The 27,579-nt window shown below is 41.8% G+C and overlaps 1 protein-coding gene across 1 annotated transcript; it reads left to right on the forward strand.

Moving 5' to 3' along the window:
• Window positions 1-14,691: 14,691 nt before the first annotated feature.
• LOC108416103 (microfibril-associated glycoprotein 4-like) lies at window positions 14,692-27,176 on the forward strand. The gene is made up of 6 exons (XM_037543835.1): window positions 14,692-14,724; window positions 15,093-15,159; window positions 15,995-16,201; window positions 17,028-17,124; window positions 22,873-23,040; window positions 26,726-27,176. Exons 2-6 carry the CDS (start codon window positions 15,154-15,156, stop codon window positions 26,977-26,979), a joined length of 732 nt encoding a protein of 243 aa, XP_037399732.1. The 5' UTR covers window positions 14,692-14,724; window positions 15,093-15,153; the 3' UTR covers window positions 26,980-27,176.
• The last annotated feature ends 403 nt before the right edge of the window (window positions 27,177-27,579 follow it).

Genomic DNA, 27,579 nt, shown 5'->3' on the forward strand with positions numbered 1-27,579 from the left:
ACCCAGAGTGGAGTTTACACCATCTATCCTGCAGGTGGCACACCTGTACAGGTGCAGTGTGACATGGGCTGTGATGAACAAACAAAGGATGGAAACTGGACGGTAGGTTAGACTGTAAATCTCCACTAGAATTAACTAAACTACTGAGGTCGATTCAGACATTAATTATTACTGACCATCAGCAACAGCACCAGTATCAATAAACTAGTGAACCATCAGTAGTAGTGCACTAGTGAACTGCATGCAGTTATATGTATGAAAAGCTCCTAAACGTGTAATTTGTCCCAATGTCCCAATCAAGTTTTTCCGCCCCCGATCCGAGTCATTTAATATTGACCATCTTCCGATATCGAGTCTCAATACGATACTTACAGTATATTTTCCTAGATTACACTATTGCACAGTGCACAATTCAAGTACATTACAGTTTGATTAAAATCAGTTCAGTGTATATGCTTCACAGCTGAATAGTTCTGCAGTGCATTAAGAAAAACACCATCTGCATCCAAGCTATATATTTATTATTATCATTTCTACAAAATAAGTAAACAAACTAAAAGATGTCTTTCTAAATAGCTTGGATAGATTCATCCATTTAGTGCAGCAGTGCAGTAGTAAAACCAGAACACTCAAAAAGAGTAATCCAGTTATAATTCCACTTTAAAGTGTTGTAACAGCTTAACATTCACAATCATGACAAAAACCAGGAATCCACCTAGTGCAGCGTTATAATACTCAAAAATCAGAAATCTCAGTTCCACTTAAGTGGTGTAGCAGCTTAACTTGAACATGTAAAAAACTGTTTCCACTTATTCCTCTTATTAGAGCAACAGCATTACAGTAAAATGTAAAAATAATTAAGTTGCACTGTGGTTTTTTGTTATCTGGGAAGGCCAGTTCTTCAAGCACTTTTATTGGAGCTGCTACAGTTTTTCCTCTCTTATTCAGTTGTCTACACTCTGCCACTCACTTTTTTTTGAGGAAAGGTAGCATCACTACCGTGTTGGGTGACAGCCATGGTTCCTCTTCATCAGTGACGTTTGAGACTGGACTAAAGAGTCTCTCGCTGTCCACACTTGTATAGGGGGCACAGAGGAACGTGTTCACAATAGCAGCCCGTGAGGGAAATCGAGACACAACAACGCAGGCTTTACATCAAAAGTCGAGTCAATCCAGTGCATCAGAACTCCAAATGTCGGTGGTGAAGCTAACAGCACTCACATCTGATAGAAGACCTCGAATGTGCTCACGGGCCTTGTTGTAAAGCTCCGGTATGGCCGTGTCTGTAGGGTGTAGCGTGGCTCCAAAAAACGGCAAAAACCTCTTTTCTACCAAAGCGATAGGCGTGTCATCCAGAGCACTGAACTCGATTACTCTCTCAGGAATCTTTTTGGCCACGTCGCCGTCTCGAGAAAACGTCTGTTTGCTCTAGTGTGTGTTGCTTTGGTGCAGCCTTCGTCTGAGTTACCTGAGTATTAAGTGTTTACTCAGGTGCCGTATCAGCTCTGTTACTACTGCCTCGCCAAATGCTAGCACTAGTTCTCCATTTTATTTTATCCACACTATTTCCACACGCCAGACATTTTAGCAGCGTCCTGCCACAAACTGCGCTCTGCACTACGACACCCATGTTACTGCTGACGTAAAACACAGGATCGGGTGAAGATTCATGCTCAAAAATGCCTTGATCGGCCCGATGCCGATATTTGAGGTCAGATCGGATTGGGACATCCCTAGTGGAATTCAGATGTAGCCAATAGACATTAGATGTCAGTAGTAAAAAAGCACGACTAAGTAATTATTGTTTTAATTAGATAAATAGTTCACTCATTTTTTTTTACATGTCTACTTTTATGAAATATTTTTTTGCTTGAGACGTTTTTCCTTTTTACTGTACTACATTTTGCAATTGTGCTATAAAAGGCTACATTTCCCCTAATAAATGAAAGTAAATAAATCAAACTAAATCATAGCACACCTTTCACTAAATACTACCTCTAAAATTTCAATCATTTCGTCGTGGCACTTTTTTAACCAGATAGTCGTCATCCCATTTTGATACTTATGTACATTTAAACAAGTGTTTGAGTACTTTTACTTTGATAAATCACTTGTGCTTTTACTTGAATACCACCACCACCACCACCACCACCACTACTACTACTACTACTACCACTACCACCCACGCCAGCGAGAGTGGCAGCCTGTTACAGCAGCTCCTGCTTACTTTTGTGTTTTTTTGTACTTTCTTCCTCTCTCTGTTAGTATGCAAGTTTACTGTGTGTCTAGCGAGTTGTTTTCTGCATTATGCACACCAAACTAGTGGAGTTTGCTCTGGTCCTCGGTCTAATTTTTTCTTTGTTTACGACCGCATCTGGAGACCATGTATGGAGCCACAGCTCTATTGTTTACAGCCCGGTCAGCTGGTAGCGCTGTGCCACATGGCGGTGCTGCCAGACAAGAGACCAGACATTCCCACGAGCTGAGGAGGAAGAGACACGGGTGTCATGCCGGTGAGATCCTGCATTCATCTTTGAGCAGACTGCAGACACAGCACCCACAAGCCCTCCTTCTCATCTCCAGGGACTTCAACCATGCTTCTCCGTCCTCCACTCTGCCCACCTTCACCCAGTATGTAACCTGCCACACCAGAGACAAAAAAATCCTAGACCTGTTTTATGCCAACACAAAGGAGGCATATAAGTCATCACCCCTCCTTCCCCTAGGAAGATCTGATCACAACCTGGTTCCTGGTGAGGTAGATCCGGGAGGGGAAAGCTAGCTACAGGAGGAAGATGGAGGAACAGCTACAGCAGAATAATGTCAGCGGAGTCTGGAAAGGCCTTAAAGCAATCTCCAGTCACAAGAAGCCCGACTCTCAGGTGGTCGGGGACCAAAAGTGGGTGAATGATCTCAATCTGTTTTTCAACAGGTTTGATCACTCACCCACCACCCACTACACAGACACCTCTGCTGAAATCCTCCTGTCTGGCACTTCCAGCATGCTGCTCTTCCCCCCTCTCTCACACTCACTCCCAGCCCAACAACTTTCAGCTCACACCCACCCCCCACGGGTTCTTCTGCTGGTTGCTGTAACCCCCAGTTCACACATTCCAACACTCAGCACCCCCCCTGCTCCAGTCTGGCCTTCACATTGGCCCAGGTGAGAAATGAGCTCAGGAAGATCAAGGCGAGGAAGGCTACAGGGCCGGATGGCATCAGTGCCAGGCTCCTCAAATTCTGTGCAGATCAGCTGTGTGGGATATTGGAGCACATTTTCTGGGGATCTGGGAAGAGTACCACAACTGTGGAAAACATCTTGTGTGGTGCCATTGCCAAAAACGCAGCACCCAAAGTACCTCAGCAGCTACAGCCCAGTGGCACTGACATCACACCTGATGAAGACACTTCATGGTGAGCTCATCTATGGACCCACTTCAGTTTTCCTACCAGCCTGGCATCAGGGTGGATGATGCCATCATCCACCTGCTGCATGGAGCCCTTTCTCACCTGGAGAAGCCTGGGGGCACTGTGAGAATCATGTTCTTTGATTTCTCCAGTGCTTTCAACACCATACAGCCTGGGCTCCTGAAGGACAACCTGGAACAGGCAGGGGTGGACCATCACCTAATGCACTGGATCTTGGACTACCTCACCAACCGTCCACAGTATGTGAGGACAAGGGACTGTGTGTCTGATGTGGTGGTCTGTAACACGGGCCCAGCAGGGAACAGTGTTAGCACCGTTCCTCTTCACGCTGTACATTGCAGACTTCATGTACAACTTACCAAAATGCCACCTACAGAAGTTTTCTGATGACTCTGCGATCGTTGGCCGAATCACAAATGAGGACGATGGAGAGAACAGAGAACTGATTCAGGACTTTGTGGACTGGTGTCTGCGGAATCACCTACAGATCAATGCGGGGTAGACATCCCCCTCCAGCAGTGAACATCCAGGGAATGGACATTAAAAGAGTGGACTCTTATAGGTACCTGGGCATGCACCTTAACTATAAACTGGACTGCTCAGACAACACTGCTGCACTTTACAGGAGAGGGTTTTGTGTTTTATTCATTTGATTTTTAGTCTCAAGTTTAATCTGGTTATCATTATCGCGCCAATTTGTCACAGTCCCTTATTCAGTCTGATATCGTCCAAGCTGCATCCTTGCCCGTCGGTGAAGCCGCTCACTCAGTAGAGGCAAGTGCAGCTCTGCTTACAGCTTTAGAAACTTCTGCGTGAGGTCTGAGATTGTTCGAGCTGTGGTGACTGAGCTCTGCGTGCTGATGGACGAACACTACTCCAACATTAAATCAGAGCTCCATGACATGAAAACTGAGTTGATCCAAGACTTTGTGGCACTAAGGTCAGAGTTCACCAGTCTGAAGTCTACTGCCACAGACGTAGAACACTGTCTACATGTTCGGACGATGTGGTAGCGATGCAAGCTAAAGTTGAGACTGTCGAAAAGCGTTTGCAGGCTAGGAGCTAGGCGCGATGATTTAGAGTCTAGATCTCGGCACCAGAACATTCGTATCATTAGATTTCTGGAGGGTGAACTGCTCACTACCCCAGTGGTTCTGTGCTCTTGAAGGAAGCATTAGTATTGGATAGATCACCAATGATAGACGGAGCTCACCGTTCCCTAGTCCCCGGACCAAAGCCCGGAATTCCCCACGCCTCATCATTGCCAGGCTTCACTACTACGAGAACTGTGTTGATATTCTTAGGAGAGCAAGGTGGCAACAATGAATCACCGTTTCAAACATGCAGCTCTCGGTCTTTCCCAACTTTACTGCCAAGATCGCAAGAGCTTGAGTGGCATTCAATGATGTCCGTACACAGCTACGTGCCATGGAAGGGGTTCGCTTCGGCATCTTTTACCCAGCATGGCTTGTATAATGCACAACGGCAAGCACCATGACTTCACTTCTCCTGAGGAAGTGATTTGTTGCCATGTTGGCCAAGGAACTTTGCTGGCTGGGTTTGGGTTTATGAGACCGGTAGTTATTGTGTTTCATAGTTCTTCGGGTGGTGAAAAGTCAATATTTCCATGTCAGAATGAAATCTAGCTGATCTGAACCACCTGGGTTTTTTTTGTTTGTTTGTTTGTGTGGCAGAGCGGCGTAATTTTGTTAATGCACGACTACGCCACCTAGAGGTGATTTCACCTCTAAGAAAAAAAAAATGGCACTTAAGGCCTAGAGAAGAAAGAGACACCCAGGTTCGACACACTCAAAGGCCAGAGACGGGGTACAATCATTTAATAGAGATTTATTGACAATTATTTTAAAACATCTTTTCCACCAGGCAGACCAGGAATTCCCTTCTTGGAAAATCAATATAAAAAAATAACTAGCAATAATTTATTTAAATTACCAGCAACAAATTAGGAAGGAACTGGGTTAAGGGCTTACCACGACAGAAGGAAGTACAGGGATAGGAATATCCTCTACACTACAAACCACACATGTCAGTGCCATACATCTCAATCACACCCAACTTGCTCCACACTACAGGAAAGGTGAATAGAATTCCGCATCCCCAAGTCAGATGCTTGGCCCCCAGCTCCTATCCAACAAAGAGACAAAAAAAAAAAAAAACACAGCCAAGAAGGGGATCCCGTGCTCCCATACAGTTCTGCTGGTTCTTCCAAAAAAATAAAAAATAAAAAAAATAAAGTTGTTAAAGTAAACCAACAAATAGAGCAAACATACCAAAATCAGTTAAACAAAAGAAAAAAACAACCCAAAGAAGTAAATCAGGAATAAACCCCAAAATTAAGCCAAAACAGATCCAAATGAATAAATCGGGATAGAAATAAAAAAACAAGCAAAATTAGTAAATCAGGATTAAACCTCAAAATTAAGCCAAAGCAAATTCAAATTAATAAATCAGGATAGAAATCAAAAACAAGCAAAATTAGCAACTCAAAAATAACAAATGAACAATAAAGTAAAAATTAAATTAATCACGAACCTTAACACCACAAAATAACAAAAACCGAAATTAAGGTAAGGAAGTAGAAAAGAAAACCAAAACCAGAATAACTCAAAATAACTAAACAAAAACAAAACTTAATGCAACACCAAAAAAAACTTAAATAAACCCTGGCAAAACAGCAGCACCGTGAGGAGCTGAAATCAGTCCGCCCAATCTGGACAATAAAACCTAGAACAATACACAGAATTACAATTAATTTAGTTAATATTTGATTTAAAAGTCACAGCAGAAAGGAGGGGGGACAGGAAGCGCACCAAAAGCAGTCGTACAAAGGGGCCGCCCAGTAATTTAAACGCGGCCACGCAGCTTCACAAGCAACATAGGTGGAGTCGCAAAACCCCACCTGCTACAATCGCTTTAAACTTGTCTTACTATTAGTGATCAGCTTTATGTTGAATAACAAGGCTTTTCTTTTACAATTTGTTTTTTTGCTACTTTAAAATATTTGTTTATATATGTTGCATGTTCCAAATATAGGAATCTTGCAGTGAACAGTAATGTGCATCAACATTTACTGGGTGTATGTAGATGTATACAAACTCACTGATGAATTTCAAAGTTCTTGGCTCTGCTGTTGCAGCCATGCTATGCTATCAGGGGTGTTGCCTATGGGGGTCTGGCTCAAAGATCCATTGCTATTGTCCTCATGTCCAGATGTTCAATGGACTTTGTTGGGTAAAATGTTGGGTTGCGTGGGTATGTGAGTTTGGATGTGCATGTTTTTTCTTTTTTCTTTCCCCTCTTCTGCCAGCGCTGCTTTCTTTTTTCTTTGTGCTTTTTATATTATATTTCAGTCTAAATGACTGATTTCAATCTCCATATTGTGGACAGCTTGCATAAGATTTCTTTCCTGGAATGTCAAAGACCTGAAATCTCCAGTCAAACATTGAAAGTATTTGCTCACTTGAAATGCTTGAAAGTGACTTGAAATGCTGACAGTGTTTTTATAAGAAACACATCTAAGGAATAACCATTTCAGATTATAATTTCCTTCCTCAAATTTAAAAAGGAGGGGATGGCAGTTTTAATTAAAAGAGGTATACATTTTATACTTGACAATGTTATCACAGATGCAGGTGGTAGATATCTTATTGTTCAAGGTACTTTGCTTAACACTCCAGTGGTGCTGGTAAATATATAGGCTCCCAATTTTGATGATCGAACATTTAGACATAAGCCATTTAGTTCGATTCCCTCTTTGACCTCTCATTGCCTGATAATGGGTGGAGATCTGAACTGTACCATTGACCTGGCTCTGGATCAATCGGACTCTCATTCACAACCTCGCTCCTTGATGTCCCAGTCAGTCTCTGATTGTATAACTAGATATTTTATTATCGACAGTTTAGAATGAGTCCCTGGCATCTGGGGTGCTACCTTCAACTCTATATCCCTTCTTCTGAAGAAAGATAAGCATCCTACTTCTTGTGCCTCTTATAGGCCTTTATCCCTTCTGAGTGTAGTGCCAAAGTACTGGCACTGCTGTTGGAGAAATTTCTTCCTGATACAATTTCACCAGACCAAAATGGCTTTATTAGGGGGCTTCATCAGTCTTGCATAAATTTGGACCTGGGGACAAATTTATCTCTTGGATAAAATTGTTATACCCCCTCCCCCCCAATTATATACTCCATCCATTTCATGCCAATTTTTATGTTAATCAAAAAACTTGAATTAGATTTGCTGAGGTCGAGGTCTCTTCCTCTGTCATTTATTGGTAGAATTAAAATTATAAAAATGAATGTTAGGACCACATTTTTTTCCATTTCAGACTATTCTTTTATATGGGTTGGGAAAGTTCCCAGGGTGAGAAAATCAATATTACAGAGATTCAATGGGCGATTGGCGCTCCCCAACTTTCCATTTTATTACTGGTCTGCCCATATTCATAAGGCTGTCTTTGTCCCTAGGACAAAATGGAAACATAAGGGAGATTGTGCTTTTTCTGTGTATGCCCCCAAGTTGTGGAATGCTCTGCCTTTGGATGTTAGACTAGCTGGATCAAAGGACATTTTTAAAGGAAGACTCAAAATGCATCTCTATTCATTAGCTTTTGAGGTTGGTCACAGGTGATGCTTTTGTTATTTATTGGATAGTGCTGCATTGTTTTTATGGTTTTATGTCAGTTTTATGTTGTTTATGAATGTAGCTGTACTGTTTTTATAGTTATATGTATCTGTTTTTTTTTTCTTTCTATTTTTAGTACTTGTTTGTGAAGCACGTTGTAGCTGTGCTTAGAAAAGTGCTATATAAATAAATGTTTACTTACTTACTTACTTACTTACTTACTTTTGGCTCTAGTCTCCGGGGTCACTGTGGTGCAGGCTGAAGACCCACTCTTGTTCACCGATCTCTGTGTGGGCATTTCTTACCATGTCTTTTCCACTTAAGCCTTCTAATTTCACAAATAATCCAGCAACACTCTCTTCCCTTTGTATTTGGTTTCAGTTCAGATGTTATTTTAAGTTAATATCATCTTCATCCTTGATGCCTGTATTGGATAATTGGATAACTCATTTCTCCCCAGTTTTGAATGATGTGGTTTTTAGGATGTGGCATGAGAGAGGCATCAAATCTCACAATCTTTACAGAGATGGTGTCTTTTGTAGTTTCTCAATTTGCAGAAAAGTTTAACTTGCCCTCTTCACATTTGTTCCATTATTTTCAAATTAGACATTGTGCTTCTTCCCTTTTTCTAGACTATACCCGCGTTCCTACTTAACAACCACTGGACAACATTTAACTCAGAAATATCTTATCTAGGACTTATTCACAACTCATGGCTATAAAATGTTTCCTTATTAGGAAAAGTGCTTGGGACATGGGCTGGGCTTGATCTCTACAGAGCAATGGTGGAACAAAGCCATATATTAAGTGATTAAGTGATACTTTTTTGATCCCACAACCGGGGAAATTCAACCTCCGCATTTAACCCATCCATGAAGTGAAACACCACATACACACTAGTGAACACACACACTAGGGGGCAGTGAGCACACTTGCCCGGAGCGGTGGGCAGCCTTATCCACGGCACCCAGGGAGCAGTTGGGGGTTAGGTGTCTTGCTCAAGGACACCTCAGTCATGGACTGTCGGCCCTGGGGATCGAACCGGCAACCTTCCGGTCACAGAGCTGGATCCCTAACCTCCAGCCCTAGACTGCCCCCAATATAAAGTGGAACTTGAACATATAAAGTATGTTCAAGTGTTCCTTACACAAAGCTTCAGTTGATACAATTTAAGGTGTTACATAGAGTTCACAGATCCAAGTTCCACTTCTCAATTTTATCCAAATGTCAGAGATTGCTGTGATCGATGTGATGACACCCTATGTAATCTCTACAAAAATTTTGGTTTGAATATTTTCAGATAATGACAAAGGTTTTAGGTTTTAAAGTTAATATGAATCCCTCTGTTACAATATTTGTTTCACTGATCTGCCCCCACTCACTGGTGTTCAGTCGGATATCCTTGCATTCACATCTTTATTAGCGAGATGTATTTTATTAGTGTAGAAGTCATCAAAACCACCTTCAGTTGCATCATGGCACCATGACCTCGTTCACCTGTAAGGCATATTAAAGTGCTCTCATTGCGGGACCAGAGGTGATATCCCGAGGCCCGCCTCCTGGACATGTGCCCCATTTCCCACTCACTGGTGGTGTTGCCCAGCTTTCCTCACCGGGCTTTGTCCCAGTTTAGAGTTCAGGCCCCGCCTTCTTGCCAGTTCTTGTGGCCGTTGTCGGCACCCAGGAGACAAGTGCACATCATGGTGTTCAATTATTCCAAGTGAAAACCAAGGTACTTTTAGTGTCCATTCCCTGGATCTGCCTGTGGCAATCCACCTCTCCATCTCTTCAGTTTTCCCCACATAGATCAGGAGGTGGTTTCTTAGGCACCTGTCCACAAAGTCCTGGGTCAATTGACTGTTCTCTCTGGCATCCTCATCTACGGTCGACAGTCACTGAGTAATCAGAGTACTTCTGTAGATGGCAGTTCAGTGAGCTGTGCATGAAGTCTGCAGTGAAACACAATGGTGCCAGGAGCCTTGTGCTAATGCTATACAGACCTGCAGCTTTCCTCACTTTGATTTTCTTAGGCTCCTTTCTCACCTGGGCTGCTCTAAGGCATAGATTGGAGCAGGGGGGCTGAGTGCTGAGTGTACAGGTGGGGAGTGTTGGGCTGACAGCAGAAAAGCCAGGTAATGTAATTTGTTAAACAGTGTGTGAGACTGTCAATGTCCTCCCCATAAAGATCACACAGTTCTTGTTATAGGATGGCGGAGAGGCGGGTTAGGAGATATATATGGGGCAACGGAGTGCATGTTGGACATTGCAAATGAGTTGACCCGGACCCAGGTTCTAACCGCTGCCACATTGATCAGCAATCTGTGGCATTACTGCTGCGCCACTTGGATGCAGAGGCGACCACGGGCAAAACACCTCAAGGAAGGTTGACAATTGGCTGACAATCAACCCTGCCACCACCTTTGCTCCGAATAACTAGACCTTAATAACTGTAGCATTTGTGCTAACAAACTAAAAAGATCAGCAGCACAAAGTAAAACTTCAAAAACAGAGAAACATACGACTCTTTGTATTGTATTACTCATATCGCTGTTGTCAGATCAAAACCACGTATCTCAAATGGTAACTTTACAAGACAAAGTAAAAACATACTCTACTTTTAATGAAAGTCAATGGAACCAGAAATTTTTCCAAGTAATTTTAGGTCATTTCATTTGGTCCAATCATCATGGAATTTACACACTATATATAGTATGTGGGTATTTACAAATTGTCAAACTGAAAAATGACAAAAATTGATAAAAATGGATACCCATGCTGGTTTAAGAACACAACAAATCCACAATGGTATGAATAAAATCAGGGGAAATGGTTGTCACTCAACATTAAAGTGAGCGCAATAAGGAGGAGGCTTTAGTGATAGTTATACCTTCAGATGAGCTAATGTCAAAGCTGCTACAGGAGATAATCAGAGCAGATGCTTTTGTGCTAGTCATATGTGGAGGATGAATTCTGCTTTCTCTGCCTTGACAGCAGTTGCTTGAAGGCTGCCAGTTGTAGCAAGTTACTCAGGTAGCAGGTCATTCAGGATGTGCTCCAGCGGAAAGATAGCCTTCCTGCACCAGAAATGCTTGTCAAACCATTGTGCTCAACTTTGTTGCCAGCATGCTTATTATTATTATTACTATTATTATTATTATTATTATTATTATTTTGCCTCTACTGGCCAACCATGCTGCCAGCAGCTGGTCAATGCTGCAAGGTCATCACGTTTTTCTGGTGGCATATCTACGACCACTTGTTGTGCCTTCCCATCCAGTGCCAAGCACAGCTGCATCACAGTGGCAGCTTGCATCCAGCGTTGAGACCAGATGACCAGTTCCAGCTGTGCGGAGCACGACTTCTGGGGCACCTTTGCTGTTGAAGCATATTAAGTGAATGCACAGTCTTTTTCTCTCATGGAGCCTCACCATGATGTTCCCTTTGCGGTCTTTCCCAGCCAGTCTCCTTGCTCTTGGCTGGCTGAAACCAACAGGGAAAGGGCAAGCATACCACTCAGTCTCCCCATCATCACGATCATCTCCTGATCATCTGGGTTATGTATTCTTCACCATCAAGTTCATTATTACAACAGTCGCTTACTTCCAGCTCGGCAGCCATATTCCACTTCTGCTAACGGTGTAGTGTAAGCACAGAATAAGATATGGAAAACACTGTGCATACAGATGAACGTTCTTTAATGACAGGCACTTCAACGGGGGGTCCTTACAAAGACCAGCGTGCCCCCCAAAAAAACACAGGGATAATGTGGGAGGACATGACGTATGAGTTTGGTAGACAATTCCAACACACTGTAATCCGACTATCCTCTGTCACAATTTGACTAACATACCTATTCCAATATCAGCAAAACATTAGCGACAACAGCGACAATGTGTCTTTTTTAACCCAAAGTGTTACGTGTCCCCAGGGTCCCTTTACATCACTATCCTCTCTAAGCATTGTGTGGCTTGTGTCAGGCAACACAAAATGCTCATTTTGACAATGATTCAGCTCTGTTTTTCATTTCTCTTCATGTTTTCAGGTTGCTTTTATGTACTTCATACATTTTAATTGTTTTGTATTATTTTTGTTGCTTTTCAGTTTTAGCACTGTTTGGGTCCATCCTCATATCATCCATAACCATCTGGTTTCTGCTGCCACCTGTTCCAGCCTGAGGCCAATGGTCCTTTTCGCCCATCTTTTGTAAATAAGTCCACAAAATACCTGTAACGTTGGAGACATTGGGGCAGGATTCAAGTGCAAGTTGCTTCCTTGCACAGGGGCGTAGGAGAGTAGAATGGATAAATCCAGTACAAGGCAAAACAAAGCAAACCAGAACTAAACAAGGAAACAAAACCAACAAATAGGGGAACCACGCAACAGCATACAAAAACACAATGCAAGACAAAGGGACTGAGCAAACACAGAGGTATTAATACTAAAAGAAAACGAGAAACACCTGAGACCCCTGAGAACCCTCTGGGGCTGGGGGACAAAGAACAAGTGAATACAGGGCAGGACAGGGGAGGAGCCAACATGGCAACCAATGCACATGTCAAAAGAAAACAAAAGCACACAGCAGGTGAATAGACAGTACTAGGAAACACAGCACTAGGAAACAAAGAAAAAGGCAACCAAAGACCACTTCACTGGGATAAACTTCAACTTCATGGCTTCTGCAGCATCCCCAAACCTGCCTGGAGCCCTGTGTAACTCCTGAGTAGGAAAATGAGTCCTATCGATGAGTTTGGTTCCAGAGCCAACGCTGTGAACTGGCCGCTCAAGCTCCTTTCTCCAGTAAGGTTACATTCCACAGGCCAAGATCCAGTTTCAACCAGAGTTTGATGCCATCAAAGACCTCACCGTATCCCACTGCCTATAAGGCAATGCACTGGTTCCCCACCATGAACTTTGAAAGTGATTGACCTATATGGTCAATCTTTAAAGCTAGGCTGAAAACTCACTTATTCAGTTTAGCTTTTGGTAGGTAATGTTCCCCCCTTAGATAAAGGCTGCAGATCCAGGGGTCCATGGACACAGGGAATTATAGTAAACTGAGACGCTGGTGCTGTCGTCCAGCTGCTCGCACGCGGTCACTCAGGTTTGTGGACGGTGGAGCGGAGGGATGCCAGACTGTCTCAGAGTGCTGCCGTGTCTGTGTGTCCTTCTGGTTCTCTCCTGTTAGTTAAGCTGTCATAGTCAGATCTGCCGGAGTCGTTAGCCACACTCTGGAAATGTTTACATCCCTGTTTATGTCCAAACGGATAGAATAAAACTAATTCCCTCTCCCTGCCTTTTCCCCGAGTATACAACCACCCACACTGAAGGACGACTGACTGCTGCGCCCTCCTGCTACCCACTTCAGACCTGCTACCCACGCCCCAGCTACAACCACCTGCCCTGGACTAGCTGCCCACCCTACACTGATGTTCTCATAGTAGCTAGTACTACTACTAATATTACTGCTATTAATATTAGTAGTATAATCACTACTAATATGTAGTTTGACCAGAGGAGAATGGGTCCCCCTAGTGAGCCTGGTGCCTCCCAAGGTTTCTTCCTCAGTTCTGAGGTATTTTTTCCCTGCCACTGTTGCCCCTGGCTTGCCCGCTGGGGGGTTTTTACATTTTTTACATTCTTGTTAAAACTCTGTCTTTTCTGGAATTCTGTGAAGCTGCTTTGTGACAACATCCATTGTAAAAAGCGTTATACAAATAAATTTGATTTGATTTGATATGGTCTCCCCCACATTTCCTTTTTGGGCTGAGCCCGGCTGGCTACATGTTCTGTCCAGCCACCAGGTGGTCTACCCCAAGGCCTCACTCCAGGGATAGGTCCCAGTAACCCTATTCCAGGCAGGGTACCCGATATATTGCATCCATTGATCATAGGTGATTTTGTATCATGTGAGTCATTTTGGGAGACCCTACCAGAAGCATACTGTTCCAACGACTTGGCTCTGAAGATTCTTAGACCACAGAAGCCCTTCTGCTATATCAAGGCCCCAATCCAGTAAGAGTCCCTGAGTAAAGTGAATTCTATTTTATGTTTTTCATGAATCTGTGTGTAAACCCCTAAAAAAAGAATCTGTTATAAATGCATGTGGAGGCATATTAAGTTCTGTTTACTTTGGGGATCTTAAAGGCTAGCTAGCTCTCACTATGAGCTGTTCATCTGCTTCAAAAAGATACACCAAGACACCAAGACCAACATTTAATAATATAAATGTAAATTCTGTAAACTCAGTAATCAAACACTTTTACTGCTAAGATAAATTACTGTTGAGGTATTTTCTTTATGCTGGTAAATCTAGAGAAATATCTATCTCCGTTTTTTTCTCCTTTTCTGGTGATGCTCAAATGTCAAGTTCAGGCCATTTTTAATGTTTTTGGCTTGAGTTAATATTAAAGTACATACTGTAATAATGATCTGGCTCCACTGAATATTAATGTGTGTTCTGCTGAATTTTATTGACATTTTCAAATCTACACATACATTAGATGCACGTAAGAGGTTGTTTGCCAGTGATGAGAATTTCCTTAAGGAAGTTTCATGCTGAATTCCACGTCCTCTAGGTAGGAGGGGTTTGATGGTCCAGCAGGATTTAAAAGCATGCGGACATGAACAGAGACAGTAAGACAAGTCTTACAGGTAAGTCACATTTGATGTCTTTTAAATGACTCATCTCTGCTGTTCTGTGTGATTCTGAATGTGGCGGTTGTCAAAAAATGCATTTCTTTTGGAGAAAGAGGACAAACAGGCAGCCTCATTTACTTTAAAATAGTTTTTCCAGTGGTTTTATAGCCACCTCGGTAACACTACACTTTGAATATGAACATGTCGTTACAGATAACGTTCTGTTATATGACAGTACTGTGTGATTATTCCCAGGAACTGTCATGTCAGATGCCATAATGTTTGATATAGCAGCCAAAATTAGTATGAGACAAGCTTTTTAACATTTACTGGTAATGGTGACCTGACACTGTTATATTCCTGAACACAATCTCTCTTGGCAGCAGATCCAACCTCAGCTTCAGAATCAGGTTAAGTTTATTGGAAGAGCTTCTGGAAACAACAATGACAGTAAGTCAGTTTACTCTCAGCTTACTTAGTCATCTTATTATATTGTGAATATATGAAATGGGGGTTGATCTTACATTGACCATCCAGTTTAGTAGAACAATGACCTTATAACTGCATTCTTTGCCCATTTTCTCAGCTCCACTGACCATATAGGTGCACTTTGCAGTTCTACAGTTACAGACTGTAGTCCATCTATTTCTTTGCATACTTTCATGGTCAGAAGCCCCACATGGGCACTCTAATAATTCAGATTCAGATTCCTTTATTGATCCCAGAGGGAAATTGCAGTTGTTACAGTTGCACCCATTTATGTAAAAATAAACACTTTACTAATAATTTAAGACAATATAGAGAAATGTACAGTTCTTCCTTATTGGTCCACCCTGTAGATGTACAGTCAGAGACGACAGATCATCTGCTGCTGCACAGTTTGTGCTGGTCATCCTCTAGTCCTTCATCAGTAGTCACAGGACGCTGCCCACAGGACGCTGCCCACAGGACACTGTTGGCTGGATATTTTTGGTTGGTGGACTATTCTCAGTCACTGTGGCACTGAGGTGTTTATTAAAAAAAAAAAAACTCCAGCTGCACTGCTGTGTCTGATCCACTCGCACCAGTGCAACACACAACATGCCATCACCACATCAGTATCACTGCAGTGCTGAGATGGACAATGAGTGTAAAAACAAGGAGGTGGATTTAATAAATTGGCCATTCTGTGTTTATCAGTGTTCTGTATTTCTTAACTGACACTTTTTTCAGATGTTAAATATAACAGTATTTTACTCTTTGTTATTTTTTTTTTATTGTGTTTGTCACTCTGTCTTCCCTCCAGCTCAGAGTGTTTCTGGCTCTATTGCTCCCCCTGCTGGTTGGGAGCACCTCAGTTTCTCAGGAACTGCTCCTGACAGACTGCTCTGACGTCTACACTAACGGAGACAAACTGAGTGGAGTTTACACCATCTACCCTGCAGGTGACGCACCTGTACAGGTGTACTGTGACATGGGCTGTAATGGAGACATAAAGGATGCAAAGTGGACGGTACGTTAGACTGTAGTTCTCTAATAGATTAACTAAAGTTTTAAGGTCAATTCACATCTGATTCTTTAAGAAATATTGATGATTACTGTCTATTATCAAGTGCAGCATTAATAAACTAGTGAACTGTCAATATTAGTGAACTCATGAACGGTATGCAGTTGTATGTATACATGAAAAAGTCCTAAATTTTGTAGAACCGAAATATCACCCATAAAGAGGCACTTATTAAATGTCAGTGGTGAAATTTATTGTTTTAATTTAAATCTTTTCCGAATTTTTACTTTTTTTGAGACTTTTATTTCTACTGTACTACTTACTGCAACAGTGTAAGAAAAAAATAGATTTTCCATAATATATAAAAGCACAAAATGCATTTTCAAAAATAATTCAAACCAAATATAGCACACCTTTCACTCAACCCCACCCCTCAAATGTCTATTTATAGTAAAATACTTAACCACATAGCCATCACAGGAGTTTGTGTGGGGAGTGAAAGTTTACCTCATTTTTGAAGACACAAAAGGTGAAACGTTGAAATATCTAACAGAACTTTTATAACATTTGATAACTAAGTACATTTAAAAGCAAGTACATGGGTACTAATATAAAGCACTTATACTTTTGCTTTAGTAATACGATTGTATAGTATGATAACTACTTTCACTCAAACACTGGATTTCTGGACTTTTGCCCAAACCCATTAAATGTAAATAAAAAGAAAATGAATTAATATTTAATTCAGTTTTACAAGAAGTCTTCGTAATACTTTACAGTAAGTACGACTGTCTTTATTCCACTAAAGAAGTGAAGGTTATCTTTGCACCAGGTGTTTCAGAGGAGAGTGGATGGCAGTGTGAACTTCTACAGACCATGGGAGCAGTACAAGAAAGGATTTGGCAACAAAAGTGGAGAGTACTGGCTGGGTGAGAATCCGTTATCAGAAACTGTGCGGAGTCCAATTTCTTTAAAAACTGAAAGAATGAAGTGTCAGGACAAAAGTGAAGGAAAAAGTAATCAAATATATATTGCAAGCAATCTTATGTTTAAGGTGTTCATTTTTAAAGATAATCGGATTAAAATCAAAATGATCAGGAATATATATATCCATCCATCCATCCATTAGCTTCCGCTTCTCCGGGGTTCGGGTCGCGGGGGCAGCATCCTAAGCAATGAGGCCCAGACCTCCCTTTCCCCAGCCACTTCCACTAGCTCTCCAAGGGGGATTCCGAGGCGCTCCCAGGCCAGCTGGGCGATATAGTCAGGCCAGCGTGTCCTGGGTCTTCCCCGGGGTCTCCTCCCAGGTGGACTTGCCTGTGACACCTCCCGAAGGAGGCGTCCAGGAGGCATCCTAACCAGATGCCTGAACCACCTCAGCTGACTCCTCTCGATGTGAAGAAGCAGCGGCTCTACTCCGAGTCCCTCCCGGATGACCGAACTTCTCACCCTATCTCTAAGGGAGAGCCCAGACACCCTGCGGAGGAAACTCATTTCGGCCGCTTGTATTCGCGATCTTATTATTTCGGTCATTACCCAAAGCTCATGGCCATAGGTGAGGGTGGGAACGTAGATCGACCGGTAAATCGAGAGCCTTGCCTTATGGCTCAGCTCTTTCTTTACCACAACAGACCGGTAAAGAGCCCGCATCACTGCTGACCCAGCACCAATCCGCCTGTCAATCTCCCGCTCCCTTGTACCATCACTCGTGAACAAGACCCCGAGATACTTGAACTCCTCCACTTGAGGCAAGAGCCTATCCCTGACCCAGAGAGGGCTCTCCACCCTTTTCCGCCTGAGAACCATGGTCTCGGATTTGGAGGTACTGATTCTCATCCCGGCCGCTTCACACTCGGCTGCAAACCGATCCAGCGAAAGCTGAAGTTCGCGGCCTGATGTCCCCAATAGGACCACATCATCTGCAAACAGCAGCGATGTGACCCTGAGGTCACCAAACCGGACACCCTCCATCCCCTGACTGCGCCTAGAAATTCTATCCATAAAAATTATGAATAGAATCGGTGACAAAGGGCAGCCCTGACGGAGTCCAACTCTCACTGGGAACAAGTCTGACTTACTGCCGGCCATGCGAACCAAACTCCTGCTTTGTTTGTACAGGGCCTGAATGGCTCGTAGCAAAGAGCCATGTACCCCATACTCCCGAAGCACCTCCCACAGAATACCCCGGGGAACACAGTCGAATGCCTTCTCCAGATCCACAAAGCACATGTGGACTGGTTGGGCAAACTCCCATGAACCCTCCAGAGTCCTGGAGAGGGTGAAGAGTTGGTCCAGTGTTCCACGACCAGGGCGGAACCCGCACTGCTCCTCCTGGATCCGAAGTTCAACTATAAGCCGGACTCTCTTCTCCAGTACCCCTGCATAGACCTTACCAGGGAGGCTGAGGAGTGTGATTCCCCTGTAGTTGGAACACACCCTCCAGTCCCCTTTTTTAAAAAGAGGCACCACCACCCCAGTCTGCCAATCCAGTGGCACCGCCACCGATGTCCACGCAATGTTGAAAAGGCGTGTCAGCCAAGACAGCCCCACAACATCCAGAGCCTTGAGGAACTCAGGGCGGATCTCATCCACCCCTGGAGCCTTGCCACCAAGGAGCTTCTTAACTACCTTAGCGACTTCGGCCTCAGTAATGGACAAGCCTATTCCCATGTCCCCAGACTCTGCCTCCTCACTGGAGAACGTGTCGGTGGGATTGAGAAGGTCCTCAAAGTATTCCTTCCACCGCCCAATGACGTCTTCAGTCGAAGTCAGCAGCACACCATCTCCACTATATACAGTGCTAGTGGCACACTGCTTTCCCCTTCTGAGTCGCCTGACGGTTTGCCAGAATCTTTTTGGAGCCGACTTAAAGTCACTTTCCAAGGCCTCACCAAACTCCTCCCATACACGGGTTTTTGCCTTGGCGACGACTGGAGCCGCAGATTGCTTTGCCTGTCGATACCTGCCAGCTGCCTCTGGTGTCCCACAGGCCAACCATACCCGGTAGGACTCCTTCTTCAGCTTGACGGCATCTCTCACCTGGGGTGTCCACCACCGGGTTCGAGGATTACCGCCCCGACAGGCACCAACTACCTTACGGCCACAGCTACAGTCAGCCGCTTCAACAATGGAGGAACGGAACATGGCCCATTCTGAGTCTATGTCCCCCACCTCCCCCGATATCTGGTCAAAGTTCTGACGGAGGTGTGAGTTGAAGATCAATCTGACAGGTTCTTCTGCCAGACGTTCCCAGCAAACCCTCACTATACGTTTGGGCTTGCCTGGTCTGACCGGCATCTTCCCCCACCACCTGAACCAACTCACCACCAGGTGGTGATCAGTTGACAGCTCAGCTCCTCTCTTTACCCGAGTGTCCAAAACACATGACCGCAAGTCCGATCACATGACTACAAAGTCAATCATTGAACTGCGGCCTAGGGTGTCCTGGTGCCATGTGCACTTATGGACATCCTTGTGTTCAAACATGGTGTTCGTGATGGACAAACTGTGGTTTGCACAGAAGTCCAAAAACTGAACACCACTCGGGTTCAGATCAGAGAGGCCATTCGTCCCAATCACACCCCTCCAGGTCTCACTGTCATTGCCCACGTGAGCGTTAAAGTCCCCCAGTAGGACAATAGAGTCTCCAGGAGGAGCACTTTCAAGCACCCTTTCCAAGGACTCTAAGAAGGCTGGGTACTCTGAACTGCTGTTCGGTGCATAAGCACAGACAGCAGTCAGGACCCGTTCCCCAACCCGAAGGCGTAGGGAAGCTACCCTCTCGTCCACCGGAGAAAACCCCAATATACAGGCACCGAGTCGAGGGGCTATGAGAAAGCCCACACCTGCCCGCCGCCTCTCACCATGGGCAACTCCAGAAAAGAATAAAGTCCAGCCCCTCTCAAGGAGATTGGACCCAGAGCCCAAGCTGTGTGTTGAGGTGAGCCCGACTATATCTAGCCGGTATCTCTCAACCTCGCGCACCAACTCAGGCTCCTTCCCCGCCAGTGAGGTAACGTTCCAAGTTCCAAAAGCCAGTTTCAGCAACCGAGGATCAGAACGCCAAGGCCCACGCCTTCGGACACTGCCCGATCCACAAAGCACCGAACCCCTACTACTGCCCCTCCCATTGGTGGTGGGTCGATGGGAGGGGGAATATATATATATATATATATATATATATATATATATATATATATATATATATATATATATAAAATTTTTTAAATGGCTGCTATTTTCAGCAGGTCGTATTTAATGTTAGTTTTAATATAGAAATAGATATTAATAAAGATATAGTATAGATATAGTATAGATAGTTTCAGTGTTAATGAGTCCTTATATTAGCTGCCAGTGTATGTAATGAAGGGGTGGAGCCAAGGAGAAGCACAGCTGGAATGAGCCATTCCAGTCTGGGCAGGTCCAACTTCCAGAGAGGAGTAGACTAAATAATTTTAGACCAATTTCAAACCTCCTGTGACATTTTAGAAAAAGTTGTTTTCAAACAGTTAAATGCATGTGTATCAAATATGTTATATGAGAAGTTTTAGCCAGTTTTTGTTCTAACCATAATACTGATAGAGCTTTGGTTGGCATTGTGAATAACCTCAGGCTCAGTGCTGATGCACAAAAACCTTTTATGGTTTTACTAGATCTTAGTGCAGCTTTTGATAACACTGACCACAAGATTATTCCAATGTCTTGAATGCTGGGTCGGCCTCTCAGCACAACATATTTTATTAATAGGAAGTTCACGGTGTCAGTGGGAAATCATTCATCAAAAAGATTTGGCATTTTTTGTGGAGTCCCTCAAGGTTCAGTCTTTGGGCCTTTGCTTTTCTCTTTGTATACACTACCTCTCGGTGATGTCATTAGGAAACATAATATACATTTTCATAGCTATGCTGATGACACTCAGGGCCACATTTCCATTCCTTTTGACGCCGTAGACAGACTGACTAATTTTCTACAATTAAATCAAGAAAAAGCAGAAATACTGATTTGTTGGTACAAAAACTCAGAGAAAGCTTCTTTATGAAAAACTTGGTTCTTTCGCTTCATATACCAAACTTGAAGTATGAAACCTGGGTGTGATCCAAGCTCTGTTTTATCTGAAAGTGTAAACACAGTGTACACAGTTACTAAAGTAGATTTTATTGTTTTTTATATATATATATATATATATATATATATATATATATATATATATATATATAATATTTATATTTATATATGTATATATACATATATAAATTACAACTTGTACCAAAATGCATCAGCGCACATCTTAACAAAAACAACACAAAGAGATCACATCATTCTCATTTTAAATGAGCTGCACTGGCTGCCTGTACCATTCAGGACAGATTTTAAAGTTCTGCTACTAGTCTTGAGGCTCCAATGACCTTAAAGCACTGCTTACATAACAGAGTGTCTTAGACACGTGATCTTAGATCTGCAGATACTGACCTTCTAAAAACCCCTTCCATAAAATACAGAAAACGTGGAGAGACTCATTCAGTTATTCTGCTTCTAAACTGTGGAGCTCAGTTCACCTTTATTAGACAGTCGAGCTCAGAGCTCACTTTTTAAAAACATCTGAAAACGCCGCTCTTTAACTCAGTATTTAATTAAAGCTGTACATTTTGTGGTACTTATCTTTTAATTTGATCTGGGTCATTTTCTTACATGATTATTAAGACTATTAAAATGAATATGTTTTATTTATTTATTTATTATTATTATTATTATTATTATTATAGTGACGTGGTTATGTCTGGACAAAGTAATCTTTTTACTTCTATGATACTCTGTACCAAATTATTTCCCTATATGGGCAGGTAGTTTTGTATGTATGAGACATTGTTTCTCAAACCAAATAACAATAATCTGCCAATATAATGAAATTGTCACTTATTTTTATTACATATAATCACATATATATTTACTTGAGTAACTGTCTTGAAGTAGTTGAATAATCTTATAATATTCTTACATTAATCTCAGAATGAGGATTATTACAGATTTCTACTAGAATTAAGATGACAACATTTTTTGCTGTGTAGATGGTTGTGTCACTCTGTAGCTCAGAGCCTAATTTTTTAAAAATGTGCATCCAGGGGGCGCCACGTCTGTCTTTTGCCCAGAACACAAGAGTCAGTCAATCCATCCCTGGTATCAGTCACATGTTTAGTGCCATCTTATGGAGAGTTACAATAAGTTTTTATTTTTGGGTAAATGTATATTTATATGGGTAAATGTATACAAAAGTATATGACACAAACGTGCTAATTTTAGATAGTGAAAATTATTAAACAGAATTACTAAGATTCCAGTGTGAAATTTGTTTTGGATGTGAGTGAATTTAGATCATCATAATATTTAATAATGTAATGAAACAAACACATCAAGAAACAAGTAGAATCACAACACACAATCACATGCTATGCTGCTATCATTGACTTGTGATTTATAAGGTTATTTAAATGTTTCGGAAACACAGAACCAAGGCCGAACAGTTTACAGTGTTAGAACAGCAAAATAATAATAAAACATTGGAAAATGAAGACTTCTTCATATGAGGAATAAGCTGTGCATATTACTTCTTATGTAGTCACAATTTGGACCTGAATCTTCATGAATAACCTTTAGAACTGTTTTGGCCTTTGCATCAACAGGACTGGAGAGCATCTACCAGCTCACCAGCAAGAGAAAGTATGAGCTGAGAGTGGACCTGGAGGACTTTCAGGGTGGGAAAGTTTACGCCCAGTACTCTACTTTCTCTGTGGACTCTGAAGTCAACGGCTACAAACTCACCATTGCTGGATTCATAAATGGAGGAGCAGGTAAGACAGAATTAACAATATAGAAATAATTAAGGACAACAATTGTGTTGGATTCAAAAAGGGTCACTGTCATGCTGATGATCATTTTAGAGCTACAAATTTAGGCTACATATAATGAATTACAGAGTGAAAGGACAGAGTGTTAGACTGTACGAATGTAATAGCAGGTAAATAACAGATAGAATGTGTAGTAAAACTCCGCCTTCACCAGTGAGTGGGCTTGCAAGAGGCCACTGAATTTAAATATGTACCTTTTTCTTGGACCAAAAGCAAACAGGTGGAGCAAATGAGACAGTCATGTACTATATGAGCTCTGAAAACTGTCTAGAACATGACTGCCTGGGGCACCACTGCTTCTTTTCACATTACTGATGCTGGAGTTTCACAAGACATGCTTCCGCCTGCCTCAGAGTCAGATTTCATTGCTCAACATGGACGAGAACTGCCTGCTTGGATCTACACTGGTTAAGTTTACAGTCCCTTCCAAAGATTTTGGAACAGCAGTGCCAGTTCTTTGGTTTTGGCTATACAGTGAAGACATCGGGGGTTTTGAGAGAACAGAAATTCAGCTGTGATTTCCTGATATTTACATCGAGTATTAGTAGAGTATGAAATAACCTAAAACATGGCCTCTTTTGTGTCAGTAGCCCCCAGTGCTTAAGAAGGCAAATGTATACAAACACAATAATGAAATGATAAATCATTTTTTTAAAAAAGGATGCAAATCTTTAAATTGCAATAACTGTATCAAGCTGGTGACCTACTGACATGAATAGTCTTCTGCATTGTTCTTTTGTGAAGCTTTCCCAGGTTCATCATGCAGCTTCTTTCAGTTGTTTTTTGTTTTGGGGGAGTTTCTATCTTCAGTCTCCTCTTTACAAGATGAAATGCTGCTGATTTAAGGTCTGATGTAATGCAGCTGATATAATTGTCTTGTCTTGTGTTTTGGATCATTGTCTTGCTGCATGAAGACGTTTCCCCTGATTAGACTGGAGTCATTTCTCTGTAAAGTGGCAGACAGAATGTTTCTGTAGACTGAATTCATTCTGCTGCTGCCATCATGAGCTACATCATCATCATTATAGAGAAGTGAGTTTGTTCCAGAAGCAGGCATGTAAGATCAAGTCATGACACTACCTCCACCGTGCTTGATTGATGAGCTTGTAAATAAAGAGATCATTAGTAGATCTTTTTTCTCCATAATTTCATTTCCATCACGTTGGTAACGGTTAATCTTGTTCATATAGATCCATAAAACTCTTTATTCTGCTCCAGAACGTTTTAGGTTCATCTCTGAATTTCTCTGTGAATCCACTCTGGTCTTCTTATTCTTACTGCTGATGAGTGATTAGCATCTTGTGTTACGGCCTCTATTTTTATGCTCTCTAAGTCTTCTTTGTGTAATGGGTTTTGTTCTCTTCACCCTTGCCTGGTAGAGATGGTTAGTGATGTCAATGACTGTTGCTTTTGGGATATTCTTCACTGCGTTCAGTGTTCCTGTCATCAACTGCTGCTGTTCTCGTTGGCAGACCTGTTTGAGGTTTTGTTGTTAGTAATTTAGTTGTTTCTTTGTTTTTCAGGACATTATAAACTGATGTATTGGCTACGCCCAGTGCTTGTGCACTGACTCAATTTTCACTCTTTTCTCAGTTTGGCTGGCAGAGAATTCTCTGCTTTACAGTGTCTTGCTGAAGTAATCAAGGCCTTCACTGAAAAAGACGTCATCTGAATGGCAGCATATGTTGACAAAATATATAGATATCATTTAGCATTAATGGTGCCTTCATGTCACCCATGCCATGTGCACTAATGCCCCCCTAAACCATCATGAATACTGGCTTTAGAACGGTGTGATGATAACAAGCTGAGTGGTCTTCAGCCTGGAGGACACGGTTTCCATGATTTCCAAAAAGAATTTCAAATGTTGATTTGTCGGACCGCCAGACACTTTTCCACTTCCCATCAGTCCATCTTAAATGAGCTCAGGCCCAGAGAAGCTGGCAGCATTTCTGGATCCTGTTTATATTTGGTTTCTTCTTTGTGTTTTACAGTTTAACAGCATTAGTGGATGCAGTGATGAACTGTGTTCACAGACAGTGGTTTTCAGAAGTGTTTCTGAGCCCATGCAGTGATTTCCACTACAGAATCATGTCTGTTTTTAATGCAGTGCTGCCTGAGGGCCCAAAGATCACGGCCAGTAATTAGTGGTCTTGTCCATTGCATTCAGAGATTTCTCCAGATTCTCTGAATCCTTTCATGATGATATTGTACTGTAGATCATAAATGATTTTACATTAAGAAATGCTATTCCTGAATTGTTGCACAATTTGATGATGCACTCTTTCACAGAGTGGTGAACCCTCCTCATCTTTACATCTGAAAGACTCTTTTCTGTACCCACCAGTTATGTTACTGAACTGTTGCCAGTTAACCACCCAGTACTGTTTTTTGGATTTCACAACTGTACCAGCCTTTTTGTAATGAGTCAAACAGATTCAGGTGCCTGCAGATATAAAAGGAAAAAGAGGCTTTACTGATATCACAATCTGAGGTCGTCATCAGAAAACAGGCATGGGTCAGCCCCAGAAAGCATAAAAATAAGAGCCCCAATCATACCACCAGGCGGACAGTCCAAAAAGGGAAAGGCAAAAAACAGTCAAAATACAAGCGGATGGTCAAGGTCCAAAAACCACAGTCAGGCAAACAATCCGATGGGCAAAGCAAAAGACAGTCAAAATCACAAAGGCAAGGGTCATACACAAGAAGAACTAGACAGAAATAACTGCTCAGTAGCTCACAGAATGTAGGAAATACATTGAGCTAGGTGAGCTAGATCTATCATATGATCATAAACAGGTGATTCGCTTTAGTACTCAGGAGAGCGAGAGCACTGATAAGAGCGCATAGTCGCGTGATCTCCCAGGGGATTCTGGAAGGCTGAGTCTGAATCTAATGAGGCACTTTGAGGACACTTTTGTTGCTCATGTCTCAACTTTCCTGAAACATGTTGTTGGCATCAAATTCAAAACGGGCAATTATTTTTCTAGAAAAAGAAACAAAAACAATTTCTTAGTTTCAACATTTGATATGTTGTCTTTTCTACTATTTTATTAATTAAATGTATGGTTTAAATGATTTACACATCACTACATTTTTGTTTTTGTTTACATTTAGCAGTTTCCCAACTTTTTTGGAATTGGGGTTGTAAATTTAAAAGCTAAAATTTAAATCTCACTTCATATTCATCAATTTGCTGACCGCCGTTTGTTATGTAATTTGGTGATTGTCCCAAAACTCTCAGTGGGAACACACACTGGAATTTGTTTCACACAAGAACTAAGTGGGAACTGATTGTTTAATTAAAACTAAATAGAATCTACACAACACAGCAGATTTTGCACCCATCCTTCAAAAAAAATGAAAGAAAAAATCTTTTATGTTTTTTTAAAAGTAAATATGTTACAAAAGTAACACCAACTTTACCGTTTTATTGTTCTGTTTGATTTTAGTTCAAATATTAGTTACCATGAATGTGAGGATGGCTGTCTGGATAGTCAGAGACGCGTTCATATAAAATAGAAAGTCATTTATTTAATATAACTATGTTATAAAGTTGTTCTTTACTCTTTTTTTTTGATGGTGAATATACAAAGCATCCCTATAGTGACAGATCCTTCTGTTGTAGGTGACTCACTGACATACAACAATGGACAGAAGTTCTCCACCTTCGACAAAGACCAGGACTTTTGGATTGGTAACTGTGCTAAATCCTACCTCGGAGCATTTTGGTACAATTCTTGCCACCATGCTAACCCCAACGGTATCTATCTGTGGGGAAAGGATGGCACCCTTTATGCTATTGGAGATGTGTGGTCTACCTGGAAAGCCGGTGATTACGGTCTCAAGTCCATCACTATGAAGATCAGGCCTGTGGCCTAGACCCGTGCAATAGGTTCCTCTTTCTTAAGAAGAAAAAGGCAGAATCTAATAGCACAGATTTTCTTTTCCTTTTTTCTTTGTAGCATGTAGCCTCTGGAGAGATAAACAAAGTTGAGCTAGTTCATTAGAAAAATGCTGTTCTGTTTAAATCTGTGCATGTCTTATTCAGTCAAATTTAATAAAATCTATTGCAGTACAAAAAATATTGCTGTGGCATTATTTATCAAAACAATTTTTTTGTTTTAACAGCATTAACTGACCCTTATTTAAATAAAATTAATATAATAAATGGAATTACACGAACTAAATATCTAATTAGCTAATATGTTTATCTACATTGCTCCAGCTTTTTTCAGAATAATGCAGCTCAATAACAAAAAAACTAAACCATTTTATTTCACACCTGATGGTCTTTTCTTCCACAATTTACCACTCACTGCAGTCGTAATGAATCTCCGATTATGTATTTCAAACAAAGTCAGAATAAGTTGCAGTCCTCAATAAGGGAGGTAAAAGGGGTGCATATAGGGTACTTTAGAGCATCTTCTTGAACCCAAAATGAGGAATGGGAAACCTAATGACTTTCTGATCCTCACAGGC

Source organism: Pygocentrus nattereri, chromosome 12, assembly GCF_015220715.1.
Source record: "Pygocentrus nattereri isolate fPygNat1 chromosome 12, fPygNat1.pri, whole genome shotgun sequence".
NCBI lineage: Eukaryota > Metazoa > Chordata > Actinopteri > Characiformes > Serrasalmidae > Pygocentrus > Pygocentrus nattereri.